Here is a 23,271-nt window from a genome sequence, read left to right as displayed (position 1 = left end):
ATGAGGTAAGTTTATGCACCCTTTATATAGATGCAGATGTCTAAAGTCTGAAGAGCTTACTGGCTGAGGCATACATACCAGACGTGAAACCTTGAGAAGCAGGTTTCTCTATCAAAACCAGACCAGGCACTGTGTTCTCAAAGGGACATGTGGTGGGGAGCACAGTGCAAACGTCCCAGTGATTTTCTGCTTAGATAGTCTAAATTCAGTTAAGTTTAGTACTTTCAGTACACCTGGACCCAAGTGATTAAATTCAGAGCACCTGCCTCTGCACCTACTTCTGTTTCTTTATGTTAAGAAGGGTTATTGAATTGAAGAGTTGCTTACAAATCCAGGGTTTCTATATAACAACTGAAGTGAGCAGCAAAAGCCATTGTGCTAAGGACAAAATCTGCCTTTGAATGGGAGGCTGTTAAGACAGCACTTGAGTACTCAAGAGCTAGGAAGCACCATAAAATGATAGTTATACATGCAACATTAATTCACAATATATTTTCTTTTGCATACCCGTAAGGTTATGTCCTAATTACTTAAGCACATGCTATTAAGTCCACAGGATGCCCATTCAATGCTATTTTCTTTTCAACAGAGTGAGTGGACAGGAGCAAGAACAACATACACTGTTGCTGATTAAAATTAAATAGGGCTCTTTGTCTTAATACTTTGGCTTTCCCATTCTCTAGCAAATAATAAACATTAAGAGTTCTCAATAACATTCAAAAATAATGTGTTACAGCATTCTGGTCACAGCACACTGATAAAAGCTTCCATCTCAGGAAAAGCCTCCATTTGAACAAAGTTCTTACTTTCTGTCTCTAATTGGAGAACAATTTTGAAAGATAATGCTCTGTCTGGCAGGTTTTTGGGTGTTCTGTAACCATCTTTTGCAAAAGATGAACACAGTAGCTGCTGTTGCTCCAAACTGATCTTGCCTCCTTGAAGGCAAATTAAAAAAAAAAAGAGAAAAATAAATTATGGTTTTAAAAGAAAAGCAAGCATCAAAAAGCACAGTCTTTATTCCTGAGGCTGCTCTTTACATGCAGCCTTGCAGGAGACACAGAATACACTTTCATTAGTTACTCCAAAACAGAGGTCCTCAAACTGCAGCCTGTGGGCCAGATACGGCCCCCCAGGGTCCTCAATCCACCCCCGGTGTTTACAGAACTCCCTGCCCTGCCGGGGGTTGGGGGGGGGAAACCAAGCAGCCGCAGATGACTGCCTGCCACTTCATCCACACGCCGGCTCCCTGGTTAAAAAGTTTGAGGACCCCTGCTCCAAAACCTCAGGAAATTGTTCTCATCACAGTGTGTCTGAAAGCCAACTTCAGAGTATACAAAAAAATGCAGTAATAATAAAGGAGTAAAATGTCCTTGCAAAGTTCAGAAAGCAAACTGGCTGAATGAAAAAAGCAACATGTTTTCCCAGTTCCCAATGTCATGTTCAAGTCATTTAAGCATGTTCTGTTGCAGAAGACCGAGATGCAGCCTTTCAATGCTGTTATTGCATATTCAGTTCTACTGTCTAACTAGATCGAACTACATTGGAGCTAGCTCAAGGTACACGGAAGATTGTGTTCAGACAGAGCAGAGCAATTACATCAGCCACTGTTGAGTTTGTCAGCTGGCAATAAACTTATAAACCACTAGTCAACCAATTTAAGACAGGGCTTCCTCTATTCTTGAGGAGGATTATAATCTGAATCATTAACTTTAAGTTCAATTAGATCCTTATTAGTGTCAAAGAAAGCATCACTGACCATTCTAGCATTGTGATACAACATAGGAATAGCATTTTACATTGTGAACAAAAAATCTGTGCTTCTGAGCTGGTACAGGGGACAAATCCTGATTTTCTGCCTCGCCCCAGCTTTCATTTTTTTAACCATCACAAAGGGGAAAAAAATTCTTTTTTATTGAAAGAACACCTTTTATTCTCATAGAGTCTTAGAAAGATGTGAAAAAATACTTTTCTATTCTTCCCACCTCCCTCCCCACTTTTTCTTGCCCTGCTCCAGTCATTTATGTGATACAAATACACCACTTCATCACTGTGAACCTGAAGCATGTCGCATTCAAATGACAGTTCCATGTGTTCCCTCTTGATGTTGTTTCACTGAACTACACAAGCAACTCTGGAAATACAATAAACTTATTGAATCAAATCAGTAAGTAGCTATTTTAGTATACCAACAAGCTAGGGTTTGAGACAATTTGTAACAATTTTACAAAACAATAAACATTCCAATTACATAAAGAAGTTACATTGAGATATTTAAGCCACACATCTAGCTACAACACAGTAATATCACACCAACACTAACTTGCAGAAATGTATGTTATAAAACAAAATTCCAAAGGCTTTTATAATGCGAACTTTGATTCAACTCCTTTTGTTTAGGCATGCTTTGAAAAACGTCGCAAGGCTGACCTCTGCTGGGTCATAAATTGCCAAGCATCTAGTGAAGCACAAAAGATTAAATGATTTTCAAGGAGGAGAAAAGGAAGGAATTTTTCATAGGATCCAAAAATATTTTGCACAGATTTCAACATCAAAAGCACTACTATTCTTCACAGAGTCTTGCAACAAGAAAGTTAATACACTGCAAGTCATTATAATAAACAAGAAACTAATGATCCCACTACTCATTCTCTCACCAGAATTTGAATAAAAGATTAGCTACAGGAATCAGAACTACTTCTTTTTATGAGATTAACTTTAGAAGCTAGCACTGCATACAAGCTTTGAAATCACACAGCAAATCTTAGTTGTGCACAAAGCCAGATCCTCACATGAATAAGCACTTGAGTTAAAGAACAAAATAAAAGACATCTTTGCAAAAATGTAAATTTATTACATTATGCCTTTTATTCACCTTTGGATTCTGTCTAGAAATGCCAAGGTCTGTCCATCCTCTCTTCAGCAGGCAAGCTCAGGAATCATTGCCAGAAGCTTTTCTCTCTGACACTGATAAAGTTTCAGAGAACCTTGCAGATATTTCAAACTGCAATTATAGACAGCATGTAAAAAAATCACAGGAAGAAGTAGCTATAGACAGCAACAAGACTAAGACAAGAGATACTTCAGGCTGCTTTGGATGTTCAAGAGTTGTCTTTCCTAAATATGAATATTATCAGTTCAGCACCACATAATCCCAGGTTAAAAACAAAACAAAACAAACAAAAAACCAACAAGACTAAGATATTTATTTTAAAATACTTATTTAGGTCACAAAGCAGCAATGACTGTCACATTTCTATGCATCTTATTCTCTCTCTCAAACCCAGGCAAGGCAACTGCAGCACACCAGAGACGTACCTCACCCTCCCTGACCACAGTGTTGGGCAGAGCAGAGCTCACTTTCATTATCCCCAGAAGCAGCTATGCCCTTGCAACTCAAAAGGTGACCCCTCTTTGCCTATATTCACTGGGATTTGGCTGAAGAACAAAAGCGACAAATGCTGTTTTCTTTAGTTGCCTCAGAAATCAAGAAAGGAATGACAAATCAACTGTTTCACTTTACTTCCCGAATATCAATTCACGGACTGAAGCTAATCAATTTGAACAGAAGTGTGACTCACATGTAAATATCCATAGCATGTGAACACTGAGATTTTGTCCAGACTTCCACACATCATGAGTCATCATACTTCCTCTCTGTTCACCCTGCCCTGAGCTCAATGATTTGGGTGTCAGTAAGCATCCACCAGAGAGATCTTCCTCTGAATACACCAGGAAAAGTTAAATATCACCACATTCCCATCATTCAGTACCTTCAACATAAAACCCCCCATATAACAGCTCCATGTTACATCCAAGTACTACTCCCTTCTGAACTTGAGTCTTCACTGCTTTACCAGTATAAGTACTTCTTTATGTAGATGCATTCCACAACATAATCAAGTGACCTCCTATTCTTGTTTCTCATAAAAGGGAAAGACTGAAGTAATACAAACTCTCCATTTAAGGAAATCATTCCAAATACTCACCTTGCATTACCTACAGTTTTATAAAAGCTGCAAACACTGCAATGTTTCAGTGTCAGTCAGCCAGTATTGAGTGCAGAGGTCACACAAGATGAGTCAGCCGATTTTATGTAACAACCTCCAATTTAGACCTTCAAGAACCACATTAGCCCTTTGCCTCAGCATGTCGGGAAACCTTGTTCACTCTGCAAGAAACCTTTTACATACAGAGCTGTAGTTTTCCAGAACAGTCTTTTGTCTTTTTGCTTTTTTACATGACCTACATATGTTGTTCTCAGACATAGAACTTTGAAGTGACCACGTCTGAATTAATTTTCAACATACACTGTTCCATATTAATGCCTCTATTTTGAATGAACAGTCTGAAAACACTAAAGAGATTAGCTAATGATGCTAACAGTGATTTTTATATTTATTTTTACATCCTCAGGGAAAACTGGCTGATAGGAAAATCTAGTACTGATTTCCTGCAAAACCCCATAGAGAATGTCTCCATCATGATTCCCTTGTGCCTACATTTAGGCATTTCTTAAACACTTACTGATGTTATCCAGGAATAATTTTATCAGATGCTACTAAATTAAATACCATAAAAAGCCTCCTGCATCCACAATTTTCAGCCATATCCACAGCTCCAGCAGTACTTCCAAGGAATCCATGGGGAAAAAAGTAACATCTGTTTCCAGTTTGCCTAAATCTACTATATAAATATACAACTTTCATTAAAAAAATTTCAGCAGTCAAAAATTGACACAATATAAACTTGTAATTTCTATCCCTAACAAAAGTAAGTTTGCCAAGCAAGACAGTATCCTCTCTATAAAGAATCAGAACAAAAAATAAGCTTTAGCTTTATTACTGTGCTTTAGGTTTTCCCACTAAAATTCTACATCAGTTTTTCCACTCTTTTGCCCAGGTTTGCCATCAGTCTCATTCGTTATTGGTTATTTGGACTATTTTCCATTATCCTTTTGAATAACAGTGTATTTGGCACTGTTCTGGTATTTTCTGCTTTTGCCAGGACAAACAAGATATTTTTTTCAGGCAGCTTTAGATACCAAGGTTCAAAAAAAGCAATGAAATCGAAAATTACCAACCCTAATCAATACTGTTTAAATATCCTGCCTCTTTCAATTACTTTTAGAAAGGACTTCACAAACATGTATCAGCTTCTTTCTTTATACAGAATGATTTGAGCATCTCCTCTATGTTATTTAATTATGTTGGCAAAATTAAATGGGAGTTAGGCACCCAAACAGAAACTCATGAAGAAGGACTGACTTTACCTAATTTTAAAAGTTTATACCTAGTAAATTTGTCAACTCCTTTTATAGACAGTAGAATGTAATACTAACTTCGCAAACATCATTCATATAGACAGAGGAGATAAATAGTGTTCTAGATGTATAACTATTCTATAATCTGGGTTTCTGGGGGGTGGGGGAAACAACAGAACTGACATCTAACACAGGAAGAGATGCTGCTTAGCAAATACCATACAGCAGATACTTCAAAACAGAGCTAAAAATTTATATAAATTTTAATCCCATTTTACAGACTTTCTTTTCCTGAAAAGCTTGTCACCTCACACCTAATGAATTGATGACAATAGTAATGTTAATGCATTATAGCTGGTATAATGTACACCAGTTGTTCCAAATTAATAAAAGTAATCCAAGTGCACTTTTATACCTACAGAATGGTATCTATAAGTTTGTGGATTTAAAATCTAGGAAGTATGAGCTTACCTAGAGTTAAAATAACGAGATTGATAAGCTCTGAGGCAGTAAAAGACTTTAAAAATTGTGATCAAGAGATAAAGCAAGTTATTTGAGTTAGCACAGTCTCTGTGAAAGAAAGAGATGCTCTTGCAATCTGTAACAGCTTTTTTAAAAAGGGGAAAAAAAGCTCTGGCATTCCACAGCAATAAATTAAGAAGTGTGGTAAAATTAACATAATACCTTCTTCACTTTAGTTCTTGTTTTCACTTAGTAGAACAAGAAGATGAGATTGCCCAGATTTTGCCTAAGTTTCCTCTGATGTTAAGTAACATCTGAAAACAGTTTCAGAAAATAACATCAGTCACCTATCATTCTCTGCAGTCATAAGTGTAAACAGCTGATATCACAGTGTGATAAATTAGGTTAGACTTCAAACAAAATATGAGCAATTAATAATCTTTATGTATTAGCAACTAACAATGGAAGCTGCTACCCAAAGAACATCAGAGGACTAGAGCAGAAACAGATGTGAATCAAAAGGTTTTCCAGATGACTGACTGTTAATTTAGGAACTGGAACTAGCTGTGTTTGTGTAAGGAGAGAAAGTAATGCAATAATCGGCAAGAAAGAGCAATATTAAGTAGACTCGGCTCCCTTCCCAAGTAAATACTGTTCTTCCTTCTTCCAGGAAATGCTGGAGCAAAGCTGTCACAGGAGTGTCACTAGGATCCAATAGATCAGGAGAGAGGTTATGCTCAAGGTGGGGAAAAGACATTGTCCTGCTGGGGGCAAATAACTTAGTAAATAAAAAAAAAGCAATAAAAAAAAAAATCAATCAAACAAAAAGGAATAAAAAAACCAACACACCACTGCAAAACCAAACAAAAAATACCACACAATAGAAATTTCTACTTAAAGATCAAAAAAGCTGAACAGTACCATGACACCTAATGGCATTACACTAGAAGTTTCAGTACTAAGGAATTAAACAGCATTGCCCAAATTTATTAAGACATAGCTCCTACTTAAGTACAAGCTTACAAGCGGATATTTCAGATGCTCCTTTTATAGATGAAAACATTGGTCTAGGTAGACTGAAAAAGTGGCTGAAATAACATCTTCTACCTTCATTGAGTCTTCCACCCAATGTGCCTTAAAACAATGTCAGCTAGTGCTCTGTTTAGTGAACCTCTGCAGAAAACAGTCATTAAGTTAAGCAAAACAATTTTTGGCTTATGGTCCTCACTGTTCAAGGGAAATAAACACAACAGAGCCCATGCTGTTGAGTCACGACAACATCAAGACACTGCAAGGGTTTAACACAAAAGTAAAGCTTAAATTCCTGAGAAAGTTAATATTAAAATTGAAGTTTCCATTGACTATAGCTTAGGGATACAGAACCTGTGTCTTTTCTAAGACACTTCATCAAACCCACAGTCTTCTCTGAACTAGCTTTCAAGCTTTCTTTTTCTGACTGCCACTCTGAAAGGAATAGGCAAATGTACTTCTGTGTTTATAACTTGTGTTGCATATTTGCAGTTGGTTCAGTTTTGAGACAGGGTTCAGTTATGAGCTGTAAGCAGTGGCCATAGTCACATACATTCTGTTACCAAGCTAAGCTTTCTTAAGCGTCTTCCAAGATAAGGCAACAGTTGAAATGCAATCTGTGGGATTATGATCTCAGATAAAGTCCCCTCCCTACCTTCAAGGTTTTAGAGGACATTTTGTGGTGGTATTTTTTGCAGGCTTGGGAACAGTGAACAAATGGACTTGCTTGGTTAGTTTTTACATAGTCAAATAAATTACTTTTTGAAACAAAATTACAATTGATCTGTAGAAATATGACACATGTTCAGCTTTTCTTCATAGAAACTAATGAGTAAACTCTAATTACTGTTTAAAATAGGCTCAGGAAGGCTACAGACTTAAAAAGTAACTGAGGAAAAAATTCAACACAACAGTAGAAGTCTTACTGGCAGGCTGTGAATTTATTTCCAATGGCAAATAGATTGGCTTCTGCTTCTCTGTAATTTAGGAACAGATATCAAATATAACTTAGGTGGGTTTTCACTTTTATGGAAGACTTGCTTTCCAACTAGCCTTACTCATTAATATACTTCATGGATTAGTACTGTAACCACATCATTATATATGACTAGTCTAGTCATAGTCAAAGTTTGACTGCACTTTGCATACTAAGCATACACAAAATATTATGACACATGGAAAAAGTTATATTACCCTTGAAGACCTAGTACAAAAGATAAAAAGTGGGTTCAAATTTTGTATCAAATTTGCTTAAGAAAAAAAAATTATTGATATAAAGTTCAAGTACAACTGATGTGTGAAAACAGATCACGGAAACCTCTACTGTTCAAAATCACATTGCCCAAGAAATATTCCAGTGTATTAAACCAAAAGCCTTGTAATGTACATATTAAAGCCTATTGACTGGTTAGGAGGTTAGCAAAGGGAAAATACTGTCAATGTTGCATTACAGGATAGTCACCATGTTGCCTACTACGATGTCACATAGAAATTTGTTGAGATGTCAGCTGTCTTCTCTCCTGCACAGACTACTCTGACATTCAATAAGGTATGAAATGCTGCTCTTTAAATCTGTAGTGGATAATATGAAATCACCACTCCAAATAAATATGGGAAAATGATAATGCTTTAATAGCTCAAAAGCGCTGTCAGAATTAAGTATGTTATATTTCAAGTTATAAGTACGGTAGATTTCATAATGCAAAACAAATGAAACCACTAAAGGCATGTATACTTCAATGTCACTTCAATATTCAAATTCCATTTTCAGAGGAAATTCAAGGCTTCAAATTTTTCTGATAAAATATGTTCTATCGTCAGGCATGCAATTTTGTATGGCAATATTTAGTAAGAGCATATGGGAAAAGACTTAAAAGACTGGCTGCTGAAAAGGTTGGGTCAACACTACAGAATTTAATGGAATTTCAACAGGAGTTGACTCAAGCTGTAATGCATCATATGAATCAGAAAATTAAGAATGAGTTTTTACAGTTTTTTAAAATAAACCTTATATATCAAGAACACTGAGGTGTACAATGGCAAAACAAAATCCAGTGTTTCATACTTATTCAAGCATGTACAGCAACTTAATTCCTCAAGCTATGTGAAGAAACACAGCCTAGTTTATGCAAGAGATGCATTTTCAGGGAAAAAAAACCAGTCGTTGACTAGTTACCTACAATATATTACACACAAATAAATTCAGACCTTGAAATGATCATCAAATCAAACTACAGCAAGTATACTTACTTTATCACCCAGGTAGATTAATCACCTTCAGTTTCTTTGTGGTTTTTTTTTTGGTTTTGTTTTTTAAATAACAGACATATAAAAAAATAGGGATTTACAAAAATACTGATAATGGTTCACATTTCTACCATCTCAATACTTTCCTCTTCTTTTGACCTTTTCTACTATGTCAGCAGTATCTCCAGTGGTTTTTTGAGTACCTACACGCTGCTCAGGCTCCTTTTGCATAAGATCCATTGATAACATGCTCTGACTCTGTTTGCTGATCTACTTCATACCATTTACATTCGAAAGCTTCTTGTTCTGTGAAATGGTTGAAAAGGCTTTTTTAAGGCCCACAGCAGTATTGGTGGTTTCTGTTTAGTTTTTTCTGGGAACAGCACCGCTTCAGTTTCAGGGGTAGGAAATCGTACTTTATACACTTCAGGATAAGATTTCTGAAACTAGAAAAGTACATCAATTTAAATGAAGAATTCACTCAAACTTGTAATATAAAAAACTATTAAAGTGCAACCTCCACCTTTGGAACAGGAAAATTATTATTTCTCTAATGGACTCTCTATACCTCTAAATAGAAAATTAGGTGGCATTTTCAAATATGTCTTGATTCATCGCGGTACCCCCATTCCAAATGATTAAGAAGTGTGAAATCCACAAAAGTATCTACGATTTTAAATCTCAGTATTTCTCTAGAGGACTACTTGTCTAACACTTGATAAAGTTTTGTAAGTTAAAATTAAATACTGCAAGGGAATTTCTATTTACTTGCTTGAGCTTCTTTCTCTTGTCTTTTACAGATATTTCTTTATTCATTGCAATTTCTTCCAATAAAGCTGCCAGTGGTTCTTGAGAGCCAGTTGCCCTTTGGTATTCAAATTCATCTGTACTGATTTGGTGACAAAATGATGGAGGAGGAAAAGTTGCATCAGTATCATCTCCAGCATATTTTATCTGAAGAAAGAGTCAAAAAAAAGCAGCTATGTTTTTTCAATAAATTTGCAGAAGTTGGCTTAACCAAATTGACCACCTGAAGTCACTAAGTAGAGAAGACATAGAAAAAAGACCTTAAATTGTACCTCCTAGCTCCTGCACTAATTGGGTGAGTTCTAAGATGACACAAAGGAAGCTTGTTTAGCTCTTGGAATAAGCTAGAAGTTACTTTTTCAGTAGAAATTAAAGAAGGAAGAACTAAATAGCAGCTTTGAACAAAATAAAACATGGTGTCAGGAAATAGAAGAGTTATAAAAAAGCTGAACAAGAAAGGATGGCTCTAAAAGAAAATCAGAACATTAATGGAAACACTTTCTAAGCATTCAAAGTTTTCCTCACTACCATAAACACAGTTTTCTCATTCCATGGAGAAGATGGCACTGACCAAAAAGATATTTTAAAGTTCTTTTTTAAATCTCGAAAGGATTCAACATCTGCTTAGTTTAATTTAAATACATAGTTATAATTGAATATCAATAGTCAAAATTTATTAGCTCTTCATAAGCAAGCAGAGACAGAACAAAGTCTTCAAGAATTATCAAACTTCAGAGCAGAAAGGATAAATTTGATATAGAAGCACAGAGACATGAGGAGTTTTTTTCACCAGATACCTACTTGGACTCTCTGGAGATGTACAACATGTTCCTCTATAGAAGATTTTAAGGCAGAAGGAACACTTAAGATCTCTTGATAATTATCCATAAGAAAAGATACTAGTTTAGCAGCAAGCAGTTCATCCAAGTCCATTTCATCCTTTGAGCAGAGAATACAACGGGAAAATGCCTGAACCATCTGAGAAAAAAAACCAAGCATTATTATTTTTCTGTTTGGGGGTGAGGGGAGAGAAATCGGACTGTATTTAAAAAGTGATCTTTTAGAAAGAAGATTTTTAACAGCACAATACTCACCATACTTCCAACACATCAATATTAAGATTAAAAAAAAAAAAAGATTGTGTATGTTATCCAAGTGGACTAAAGATGGCTCCTGCCTCATGTATAATAATCTAACCCTGACTTTACACTTAGAATGACTGAATTCTATTTTATTCTCAAGCCTCTGTCAAATAGCTACTTCACATGGGTTTTCCAGTTAAACAGGGCACAAGTATTTCAGAGATTTGAAAAGTAACAGGAATTTAAGAGAAGTTAAGCACCAGAGGGAAAACTTAATACCATTTTTTGGAAATCATTAAACCACATTTCAGGTCCTGCTAACTTTGCTTAAGTCTTATGCTCAAGCATTCAGTTACAAAACTTTTCTGTCTGTGCACCAGACCCTTAACATTAAAACCACAAAAGGCAATCAAAGTTTTCTGTCATGTACCATAGACTACAATGCTGAATTAAAACTTAGTACAAAATATTTGGACTGTAAAGGATTCACTTCTAAAAATAACATTTAGATTATAATATAATTATTTTAATCAAAGACCATTTACAGTTAATTAAATTATAACCTTAGCAGTCAAAAATTTAATTATTTTAATCAAATACTATTCATAGTTAATTAAAAACTTAATTGCTATGGGACAAATTTAGATTTATGTATGCTACTACAGGATTTTTGTGGAGTGGCTCTACAGGTGAGTTTTCTGTTGCCCTTCTTGCAAAAGACTTGAACGTTAACCAAAAGAAATACATGTTTTTACCCAGTCAGAATTGCTGAGTTATGTCTAATAACTTTGTAATAACATGCTGTTGCAAACATCAGTGATAACTCTACAAGTAGTCCTACAGAAAAAGCATTAGCAAAAACTAGAGCTTTGCCAAAGTTTGATTAAAGTTACTTTCAGAGATATCTGTAGTTGAATGATGAAAAAAAAAATCAGAAAAAAACTCATAGGAATTTTTTTTAAATGGATGAAAAGAGGTAAACTAAAACATTCAGCTACATACTTCTATGACTGAAACAACCAGTCTGTTTCTCTGACAATCTGTCGCGATAAAGAACACAAGAGACCTCACCTACTGTTGGGTTTTTTTCTATTTTTTTTTCTTATCCATAGTGAAATGAGTCATGATTTAACTTTGAAAGATAAGGAAAGCTCCAAATTCCGAGCAAATTTTTCATTTGCTTACAGCTTACCAAGAAATACCATTTATTAAAATTCAGAATAGATTTCCACATAGCCAGAAGAGATGAACTGTTCTTCAAACAAAGAAACTGTACTTTTACACTCTTTCCTGTAAGAATCTTATCTGTGCTACTCCAAAAACCTTGATTACACCTTGTGCCTTACAGTATACATACCAACGTTCTGGTCCTCACTGACTCAGAAAGAGGTGGCAAATCCTTGTTTAAGCTAATTCTCGCCATCATCCTCACCAGCAGCTGTAGTCTTTTCCGATTTTCTGGTGGCAGCAGGAGACAAGATATCTGAAGAGCTTCTATGGCCTTGCTGTGTTTTTGCAGCAGACCTGGATTATACAAGATCAGGAGATGGGGCAACATTTATCAATTATGTATTTCCATAACATTTATATATCATTTCTAAATCTGTTGAGCCAAATTCCTTTCTTACTTATTCAAAACTGCCTTAGAACTCCACTCCCCAAAGAGTCTAAGAAGATAGCACTAGAACCAGACTACTAGAACTGGGCACCTTGTTTAAGTATTTACAAGATTTCCTTCTGATGCATACGGAGATATTAACAACCATAACCAACAACTCCAGATATTAGTAGACATGAAAAACTACAATGTTTTGTTTCATCCTTTTCTCTTTTATAACACTCAGCTCTAAACACAACTGAGATGCATGCACAGATGTAGCAGCCACACAAAAGAATTAAGTCCGGGCAACAATCAGAGAATCTAAACAAAACATGTGTTTATGCATCAATGAGAGCTATGGCAATACTGACATGTCTCTCATACCTATAGGAGTTAAATCTATGACTAATTCTACTTAAAAACTCTTGAGAAAACATAAGAGTGTAAGCATGCCAGAGATATTTGAAGAATTGGACAAGCACAGTACAATCCGATAGTAGTTTAGGTACCTGTAAAGAGGTCTCACCATCAAAATGTCATCCTCTTTTGGGTTTCTAAGGCTCAGTGGAAGAAGCATCTACTACACATTTGCCAAATAGCACTAGTATCAGAACAAAACAGAAGTCAAAATATCTGCGTGACTGAAGTTTAACTAATTTACCTTGAAAAAGAAACAAGGAAGATGACAAAGAGATGCACCTTTTTTTTTTTTCATAGGATTACAGATGCTGGAACAGATCTCTGGAGATTATCTAAGACCTCTCCCACTGCTCAAAGCAGGGGCATCTATAGCAAGATGCAGATTTTGAATATTTCCAAAGACGAAAGATTCCACACACTCCCTGGACGAGCCCTCCCAGTGTTTGACCACCTTTCATTTAAAAAAAAAAAAAAAAAAAAAAAGGCAGCTATTTTCCTATGTATAAATTAAGTTTCCTGTATTTCTGTTCATGCCCATTGCATCTTGTCCTGTTATTGGGTATCACTGATAGAAGTCTGGTTCCCTCTTCTTTACTTTTCCCATATCAGTCTTCTATACACATTACTAAGATCCTCCCTGAGCCTTCTCTCCAGGCTAAACAGTTCTTGCTCTCTGCCTCTCCCCATATGAGAGACGTTCCAAGGCCTTAATAATTTTTGTGGTCCTTCACTGGACTCACTGACTACTGATGAGGGAAGCTCTCCCTCAACGTGCTGGCAATGCTTTTAATGCAGCTAAGAATGCTGCTGGTCCGCTGCTGGCTCACGGTTACTTTAGTGCCCACCAGGACGGCCAAGTCCTTCTCAGTAGAGCTGCTTTCAAGTCAGTCACCCTCATCATGCACTGGCTGATGAAGTTATTCCTCCCCAGGAGAGGACTTGGTATTTCCCTTTGCTGAACATTGTGAGATTCCTGTTTGCCCTCCAGCCTGTCAAGGTATCTCTGCATGGTGCGTTAACTGCTTTTCCCCATTTTGTATTATTATCTGAGCACTTATTTAGGACATTCTGTTGATGTTTAGGACAATGTCCCACCATCCAAGTCATTAGTGAAGTATTAACCACTACTGGCCCCATTATCAGCCCTGCGGTACTCCCTGATGATTGACCCCCAGCTGGACTTTAAGCCACTGATCACAGCCCTCTAAAGCCAGCAATTCAGCTGATTTCTGCTCTGCCTCACTAACCACTTATCTGGTCTTTACTTTCTCAGTTGCCCTATAAGGGTGTGATGGGAGACAGTGTTGAAAGCTTTACTACAGTCGACATAAAGAGCAACCACTGTCATCCCCTCATCCCCAACATCAGCCAATCACATGCTGTGTAAAAAGTGGAAGCTGTTTGTTATTAAAAAATGACAGAAGTGTGCAGTAGTAAATAGGGCAGCCAAAACAGACAGTATTCCAAGAAAAGTGGTAAAGCACTGTAGTTAATTTCATTTTCAAAGTAAAGCTTTTTCTAATTTCAAATGAAAATTTGGCAAGAACACTGGTGCATATGATTAGCAGAGGCCCTGAGAAATAATAATTAACTTTAACGAGATTTGTACATAAAGAATCATTATAACCTGTGTAAAGAGAAAGTTTAATCTTACCAAATTACAAAAACATCTGATGATCACTGACACCTTAGCCATATTTCCTTAGCTATTCTAAAAACTAATTTCAGCCAGCCTTTTGGAATAGAAGTGCTCTGGACAGTCTTCATTTGAAAACAGAAAAAGGTGAGGCATCTTGATATGATTATACCAAGCCATCTACAATTTTTGCAAAGATTTCTCATGTTTTACAATGGAGCTTTTAGATACATACACATCACATCATGGCTGTCTCAAATGACTAAAGTTATCATCTGGTAACAGTTCTTTTACTATTTCCTGAAGTCTTCCACTAAACAAAAAGCTTAGCCACTGAAGGAAGAAAGAAGTCTTATAATCACTGTGGAAAGGTTGTAATTCTCTGAGGGCAGCAATATGAAAAGTCAAAGACTCAAAGACTGAAATCTTGGTTTATAAATGTCTTAAGATTGAGAACTATTGTCAATATAGCAAGCCATATTCCATTAAAAAAACCCACAGAAGTGCAACTGCAGACATGGATCTGCTTTTCCATATTTTGTAAGTGCACAACTGCTAAGCAGTTACTGCTTCACAGGCAGCATTCAGTTTCAGCACTGACAGCTACTAAAACAGTATTCTGTGGAGTGTGCATTATCCTCTACATCTACCTACAGCTTCATAATGGTCTGTACATCAACCTCCTTGTTAAAACCCAGTTACATATTGAGCAGAACCCAAACCTTTCCCCTTTCTCTCTCAGCTGAACTCCTAAAAGAATCCCTTCCACTGCTCTCTCTCCCCCCAACCCTAAGAACCACAGATCAAACCTCAGAAGAGAGTCTGCATGGTTAGAGAAGACCTTGCTACCAGAACTACAGATCAGGCACCCCTGACTTGTGTTTGCTTGTTTATTTTCTTAATACTGCTTCGAAGTAGTTTTGAGCACAAACAGGAGAGTTAGGCTTCACCATAGGTATGCTGAATGGCCGCCTTGAATTGCCTCAACCAGCTAGATAGGGAGCATACACCTGAACTACAGAAAAAGTACAAAAGACACCTAGGGATCATCTGGCCCAATCCTATCCCCCAGTCAGTGAAGCTGCCCAACTCAGGTACCCCAGATCATCCCACTAAGGCCAAACACAGCTCTTCAGCTATTCAAATGCTTGTGCTAGATGTCTGGAGGAGGCTGTTTAGGCAAGACTTCTAGAGAAATGTGACATATTCAAACACATACTGTCAGTAGTTTAAAGTAAATTATGTAAGTATGAAGATGGAAAACAAACTAAGTAGTTCTTGAAAGCCTGTATTGCCATGATTTTTCTTGTCTAAATCTATTTTTGTCAGTAAGGAATGATTCCATAATAACACGTAATACTTTTGTGACAGAGACCACAAAACCATTTTTTAACTTTTTGAAATAGTGTATCGTTTCCTTTCATTTCCACATAAACATTGGCATGAATTCTTTCTTCTCATTTTTACATTTGTGAAATACTGTGAAATAAAACTCTCAAAACCTGGAAGATGTGAAATACAATGGAAAAGCAAACAGAAAAAGAATATGAAAGGAGATAAAGATTTTTTAAAGATATTATTAAGAATATCTGTTGTCTAAGAAAAAGAAGTCATACTCCAAAAACACCTGTCATTTGTGAACAGAGGACCTGTGAGTGATGTGATGGTTGGAGGCAGACTTGGGCATAGTGATCATAATGGAGTTTTCAATTCTCAGAGAAGTAAGGAGTGTGGTCAGCAGAACTGCTGCCTTCAACTTCTGGAGGGCAGACTTTGGCCTGCTCAGGAGACTGGTTGACGGAGTCCCTGGAAGGTGCCAGTTGACTGCAGGTTAGCAAGTGTGCAACCACCTACAAAAAGGCCCACAAGGAGGAGCCAGGGAACGACAGGCCTGTCAGCCTTATCTCAGTGCCAGGGAAGGTCATGGAGCAGATCATCTTGACTGCCATCACATGACACATCCAGGACAACCAGGTGATCAGGCCCAGCCAGTATGGGTTTATGAAAGGCAGGTCCCACCTGACAAACCTGATATCCTTCTATGACAAGGTGACCTATCTAGTGGGTGAGGGAAAAGCTGTGGATGTTGCCTGCCTGCACCTTAGTAAAGCCTTTGACACTGTTTCTCACAACGTTCTCCTGGAGAAACTGGCTGCTCATGGCTTGGACAGGTTTACTATTCACTAGCTAAAAAAGTGGCTGGATGGCCAGGTCCAAAGAGTGGTGGTGAATGGAGTTAAATCCAGTTGCTGGCTGGTCACAAGTGGTGCTCCCCAGGGCTCAGTATTAAGGGCCAGTTCTGTTTAGTATCTCCATCAGTGATTTGAATGAGTGGATCAAGTGCACCCTCACTTAAGTTTGTAGACAATACCAAGTTGAGGGGATTGTTGATCTGCTTGAGGGTAGGAGGCTCCGCAGAGGGATCTGGACAGGCTGGACTGATCAGCCAAGGCCAATTCTATGAGGTTACACAAGGCTTAGTGCTGGGTCCTGCACCTGGGTCACAGCAACCCCACACAATGCTACAGGCTTGGGGCAGAGTGGCTGGAAAGCTGCCCAGCAGCTGAACATGACCCAGCAGTGTGCCCAGGTGGCCAAGAAGGCCAACAGCATCCTGGCCTGTATGCAAAACAACGTGGCCAGCAGGACTGGGGAAGTGATTGTCCCCCTGTACTTGACATTGGTATGTCTGCGCCTCAGACGCTGTGTTCAGTTTTGGGCTCCTCATTACAAGAAACAATTGAGGTGCTAGAGTGTGTCCAGAGAAGGGCAACAAAGCTGGTGAGGGGCCTAGAGAACAGGACCTATGAGAGGCAGCTGAGGGAACTGGGGTTGTTTAGCCTGGGGAAAAGGAAGCTCAGGGGAGACCTTATCGCTTCTACAACTACCTTAAAAGAGGTTGTAGCAAAGTGAGCATCAGTCTCTTCTCCCAAGTAACAAGTGATAGGACAAGAAGAAACAGCCTCAAGTTGCACCGGGGTGGTTTAGATTGGATATTAGGAAAAAAATTTCACCTAAAAGGTTGTCAAGCTTTGGAACAGGCTGCCCAGGGAAGTGGTTGAGTCACCAGCCCCAGAGGTATTTAAAAGACGTGTAGATGTGGTGCTTAGGGGCATGATTTAGTGGTGGACATGGCAGTGCTAGGTTAATGTTGGACCTATTGATCTGAAAGGCCTTTCCCACCCTAAAAGATTCCATAATTCTATGAAAAGGAACTATATTCAATTTGAAGCCAGATTGTCAATAACAAAGTATAAAAATACTAAATTCCAGAAATAAGCATTATTCTGAATTCCTTTTCCCCCTTAATAATTTATTAAGAGCAATTGTTGTTCGTTCTCTAAGCTCAGAAAAGTGACATGCTACAAAGCTTGCTTACTTTTTGACTCAGTTGTTCTTTTCTGAAATGTAACTATAAAACATGATCAAATATTTTCATATTTACTGTCTTTCAGTGAGTCATCTGTAGGTACAGGGTAAGTGAATTTGGTATCTTGTGAACCCTTAAATAGTTATAGTTATAACAAAACTGTTGGGTTAAAGCACTAGAATAATTAATACCTATTCTAAGTTTAAGCAATGAAGGATTTTGATTTCTTTCAGATGTCATATTGCCAGGGTTAAAAAACAGTCCCTATGGTTCTAATCTTTTTTAATCTAGACTTCAGTCACGCAATTTCTGAAAGAGCTTACATGAGTTTTTAAGACAGGAATTTGTAAAAACAGAAGAATCTTTTAAAATTCATCTGTTAGGTGTGACAGTGCTAAGCAATGAACAGAGGCTTTTATGAATTATTAAAGACAAGCAATGGAAGCCTTTTAAACTAATGTGATCAAAAAGACACAAGAATAAAACCACCTTGTGATATGAAATGAATTTAAATATTAAAATGTTCTCTACATAGAATGGATAGGAGGTCCTAAAGAAATCCGCTGTGATATTATTTGGGTATGGTAAATTAATTCCAGAAAGTTAATTCAAAAGAATATTTTTTTCATTGCATCCCAAATTACTTACCTAACACACTAACAAAAACATCAAAAAAATTAAATGTGAGAAGAGGTTCTTTCATCTGGCCAAAGTAGTCCACTATAGTTTTGAAGACATCTCTTTCAAATCCTGAGTACGTAGGCTGCTTCAAATCTGAGCAGCTGGGCCCTACAAAAAAAAGAATTCATTTGCAGCCATCAACCAGATTTCTATTCCAGCCACTACAAAACACAATGTCAAGTAGAAAAAAAAAACCCAACACATAGATTCATTCTTCAAAATATATGCTATTGAATTGACCTATTTCTGATTCATCTAGTGAAAATACACAATAAAGGTGAAATACTAATAAAATAGTTAAGCCTGTATATATTTCACTGAAAAAAGCTGCACTGGCAGGAGAATATATGCTCTCTCATCTTGTCAAACTTTGTTTAAGGCAATGATCAGAAAAAATATTGATTGTGAACATAAATAGGATTTTGATAAGCAGTAAAGGCACAGCCAGTTCAATTGATTTTTATGGGGTTCGGCTGTTTTTTTTGTTGGTTTTTTTTCCTTCCTTAATTTACTTACAGTTTGCTAAACATTTCATTGCTGATAATATCCAGTGGGGTAGTTCCTCTGCATAGGTGAGAAAGACAGAAATTAGGAGGAGAAAAAACCCTGAGAAAAATGTTAAACTGTAAGGTAAAACCAAAGCTGGAAATTCTGTAAAAAGTTGTTCCTATATAGTTGATCAACTCACTGCAAACACAGCCTGTACCTTAATGTAGGATCTAGTTTAAATTACACCTATACTTTAATATCAACCAGTTATGTCTACTGCTCTTACAACTCAATCAGCAAAGTGGATATCACAAATCCTTAACCTGCCCTGCAAAAATCAGCCAAACTACTTCAAGCTACATCTTCACTAGTGCATTACAATGGAGTGTTTACTTTGCACTGAAGATTATGAAAAGCACTCATATATTCAATTCTGTCATTTCTGCAAGGAGGAAGTTTATACCTTGAGGTTTTCCAGTTGTCTTTAAAATGAACATGTATATGCTCTGGAGGGGTTTTTATTTACAAACCATACCAGGTTCCAATCTTGTATTTCACTGCTCCACGTATCTTGTAGAAAACATGGTGGCAATAATATTTTAAGTGATAACACAGCAGCAAAGATGTTTTACTTTCTCCCTGATGTGGAAAGCAGTTTTAAACTTGGTACTAGTTTCAAAAGACATTGACTGAAGACTCAAAACTGGGAAATTTTAATGATCGCTCAGTGTACATTTTGATTTTTTCCCAATTTTTAATACACATTTCTTTCATGTTAACACTCCAATTCAGGCAGTTAAGGGCTGGGCTGAAAAATTCAGCTTGAAGTGAATAATATCCCTATCTATAAATGATAAGTTGCTGCTCTTTCATCTTTCAACCCTGCTAAAGCAGGCATATATTTAAAAGAATAAATACAGAATAAAAACTGATTCTTTCTATGGGGATGAGAGAACAACAATGACATACTTTGCAAAAACACTAGTATAGCTGTGGTCATACAAGTATAAAGATGGTACATGTTGGTATATTAGAACTAATACTTTTTTTATACTAGCAGACTACAATACAAAAAAGTTAAATAAAGACTTCTGAAACACTTACTTGATTTGTCTTCTAAAGTGACAATGCCTTGCTTATTGACATTGTATGCATTTTGGACTATATGTTTTGAATTCACAAGTTTTGTGTCTAACACTTCATCCAGAGACTCCAAACCCAAGACCTTCTGTAATCTGTAACAATACATAAACACATAGTTTACACGTCATCTAATCTGAAAAATGCCAACATATAAAATTAGAATAGATATGATTCTGAAAAAATTGCTTAGAATCATGGAATACCTCATGTTGGAAGGGACCCATAAGGATCATCAAGTCCAGCTTCCTGCTCATCACAGGACTGCCTAAAACTAAACTATGATCAATAGTGTCACCCAGATGCTTGTTGAACTCTGACAGGCTTGGTGCTGAGACCACTTCCCTGGGAGCCTGTTCCAGTGACTGACCACTCTCAGTGAAGAATATTTCCCTAATGTCCAGTCTGAACTTCTCCTGACACAGCTCCATTCCATCTCCTTGTGTCCGGTCACTGGTCACCAGAGAGGAGATCAGCAGCTCCCCCTCCGCTCCCCGCCTTGAGGAAGTTGTAGGTGGCAATGAGGTCACCCCTCAGCCTTCTCTTCTCTAAGCTGAACAGACCAAGTGACCTCGGCCACCCCTCCTAAGTCTTGACCTCGACACCTTTTTCACCATCTTGGTTGCCCTCCTCTGCACACCCTCTAGTCGTCTGATGTCCTTCTTATACTGAGGCACCCAAAACTGCACACAGTACTTGAGGCAGGGCCACACCAGTACATTGTAGAGTGGAACAACTGCCTCCCTTGTCCACCTGGCTATGCTATGCTTGATGTACTCCAAGAAACGGTTGGCTCTTTTGGCTGCCGGGGCACACTGTTGACTCATATTCAGCTTGGCATCGACCGCCAAAACCCCAGATCTCTTTCTGCAGAGCTGCTCTCCAGCCTCTTGTTCTCCAGTGTGTATGTATAACCAGGGTTATCCCATCCCAGGTGCAGAATCTGGCACTTGCTCTTGTTAAGTTTCATACGGTTTGTGATTGACCAGGTCTCTAGTTTATCCAGATCTCTCTGCAAGGCCTCTCTACCCTTGAGGGAGTCCACAGCTCTGACTAGTTTAGTATCGTCAGCAAAATTAATTAATGTACATTTCATTCATGTGTCCAAATAATTTATAAAAACATTAAAGAACACTGGCTCTAAAAGTGAGCCCTGGGGAACCCCTGGTGACTGGCTGACACCCTGAGGTAACCCCATTTACTATAACCCTTTGAGCCGAATCCATCAGCCACTTACTCAGCCAACATATTATGGACTTGTCTGGTTCTATGATGAACAGTTTACCTAGAAGGATACCAAGCGAGACAGTATAAAAAGCTTTGCCAAAATCCAAAGCCACCACATCTATTGGCTTCCCTTGATTAACTAGATGAGTGACCTTGTCATAAAAGGAAATTGAGTTGGTTAAGCAGGACTTCCTCCTTGTGAATTTGTGTTGATGATTACCAATGTCTGCATTGTCTCTTAAGTGCTTTTCAATAACTCCCAGAATAAGGTTTTTCATAGTTTCGCCAGGCACTGAAGTGAGACTGACAGGGTGAAAACTGGGACATTTGCCAGCTTCCAGTCAAATGGGACCTCTCCAGACTCCCAAGACCGTTGAAAAAAGTAATGGAAAGAAGTCCTATGATGACATTGGCCAGCTCTTTCAGTAGTCTGGGATGAATCTCTTCAAGCACCACAGACTTACATGCATCCAGCTGGAGCAGGAAGTCTTAAACAAATTCAGGGTCAGCTGTAGTTTATCATGCTCCCAGTCACAACTGTCCAAAACAGGTCTCTGAGGGTACCAGGGCCCATCACTGATGTTGAAGACAGAGGCAAAAAAGACAATAAGCATTTCTGCTTCATCTACATCCTTATTTGTGAGGTGACTGACTTCATCAAGCAATGGGCCAATGTTACGTCTGATTCTCTGCTTGCTGTTAATATTTTAAAAAGCCCCTTTTATTGTCCTTCACAGTGCTGGCCAGCTTGAACTGTAATCAAGCTTTGGCTGCACAAATTTTCTCCCTGTGGTGGCAAATAACATCTCTGTAGTCTCCCCATGTCAACTGTCCTTGCTTCCAAGGACTGTATATTATCTTTTCCTGCCAAAGTTCTAGAAGATCTCTACTTAGCAAAGCTGACCTTCTGCCTCGCTTGCTTGATTTCCAAAAATTTGGAATTACCCACTTCTGTGCTCTTAAGAGATGGCTCTTAAAAAGTAACCAGCATTCATGGACCTCAATACATTCAAAAGCAGATTCCCATGGGACCTTACTATCTAGCTCCTTCAGCAGCTTGCAGTCTGCTCTTGCCATATCCAGGGTGGACATTTTGCTGGCAGTTTTTCTCCTACCACCACCAATTTGAAACTCAGCTATCTTCTCATCACTGTGGCCAAGACAGCTACCAATCACCACTTAACCCATGAGTCCCTCTCTGTTTACAAACAAAAAAAGCTAGGAGGGCATCTTTCCTAATTGACTCCCTTAGTACCTGCACCAAGAAGTTATCTTCAACATGCTTTGGAAATTTCCTAGACCTGTTTGTGTCCACTGTATGATATTCCCAGTTGATGTTTGCGAAGTTAAAATCACCCATAAGGACAAGGGCAATTGAACTTGAGACTTCCTTTAATTCCTTGTAGAATATGTCATCAGTTTTGTCATCTTGGCTGGGAGGTCAATAGTAGACTCTCGCAACATCTGCTTTATTTGCTTTCCCCTTCATCCTTACCCAGAGGTTCTCAACCATGTTGTCACCATCTGTAAGCACCATACAATCCAAGCCCTCCATAACATGCAGCTCCACTCCCCCCACCTTGCCTGTCCTGCCTATCCCTCCTGAAAAGCCTATAACCATTCATCATGGTACCCCAGTCACCGGACTCATCCCACCAGGTTTCACGTACGCTAATGATGTTGTAGCTCTAGGACTGGGCCAAAGCTTCTAGCTTCTCTTGCTTATTCCTCATGCTGCATGCGTTAGTATAAAGACATTTCAAATGTGCTCCAGTGTACTCAAGCACATTGTGGAGCAGACTGAAGGACCTCACTAGCACA

At 38.0% G+C, this 23,271-nt stretch overlaps 1 protein-coding gene across 4 annotated transcripts in view; it reads right to left on the bottom strand.

The window, feature by feature from the left end:
* Positions 1-7,671: 7,671 nt before the first annotated feature.
* DEPDC1B (DEP domain containing 1B) overlaps positions 7,672-23,271 on the bottom strand; it is a 29,146-nt gene continuing 13,546 nt past the window's right edge. For 3 of the 4 annotated variants that reach the window (XM_056325347.1, XM_056325346.1, XM_056325345.1), the window contains exons 5-11: positions 20,188-20,318; positions 19,111-19,158; positions 18,562-18,702; positions 12,245-12,411; positions 10,607-10,783; positions 9,767-9,952; positions 7,672-9,444 (exon numbers count right to left, since the gene is read on the bottom strand). In XM_056325347.1, coding sequence (XP_056181322.1) covers positions 9,283-9,444; positions 9,767-9,952; positions 10,607-10,783; positions 12,245-12,411; positions 18,562-18,702; positions 19,111-19,158; positions 20,188-20,318 — 1,012 coding nt within the window. In that variant the 3' untranslated portion in view covers positions 7,672-9,282. The remainder of the gene's footprint in view (positions 9,445-9,766; positions 9,953-10,606; positions 10,784-12,244; positions 12,412-18,561; positions 18,703-19,110; positions 19,159-20,187; positions 20,319-23,271) is intronic. The other variant, XM_056325348.1, reaches the window with a different exon arrangement.

This window comes from Falco biarmicus, chromosome Z (assembly GCF_023638135.1).
Source record: "Falco biarmicus isolate bFalBia1 chromosome Z, bFalBia1.pri, whole genome shotgun sequence".
NCBI lineage: Eukaryota > Metazoa > Chordata > Aves > Falconiformes > Falconidae > Falco > Falco biarmicus.
Note: the sequence above shows the minus strand (reverse complement) of the source record. Positions and strands in the feature narration are given on the sequence as shown.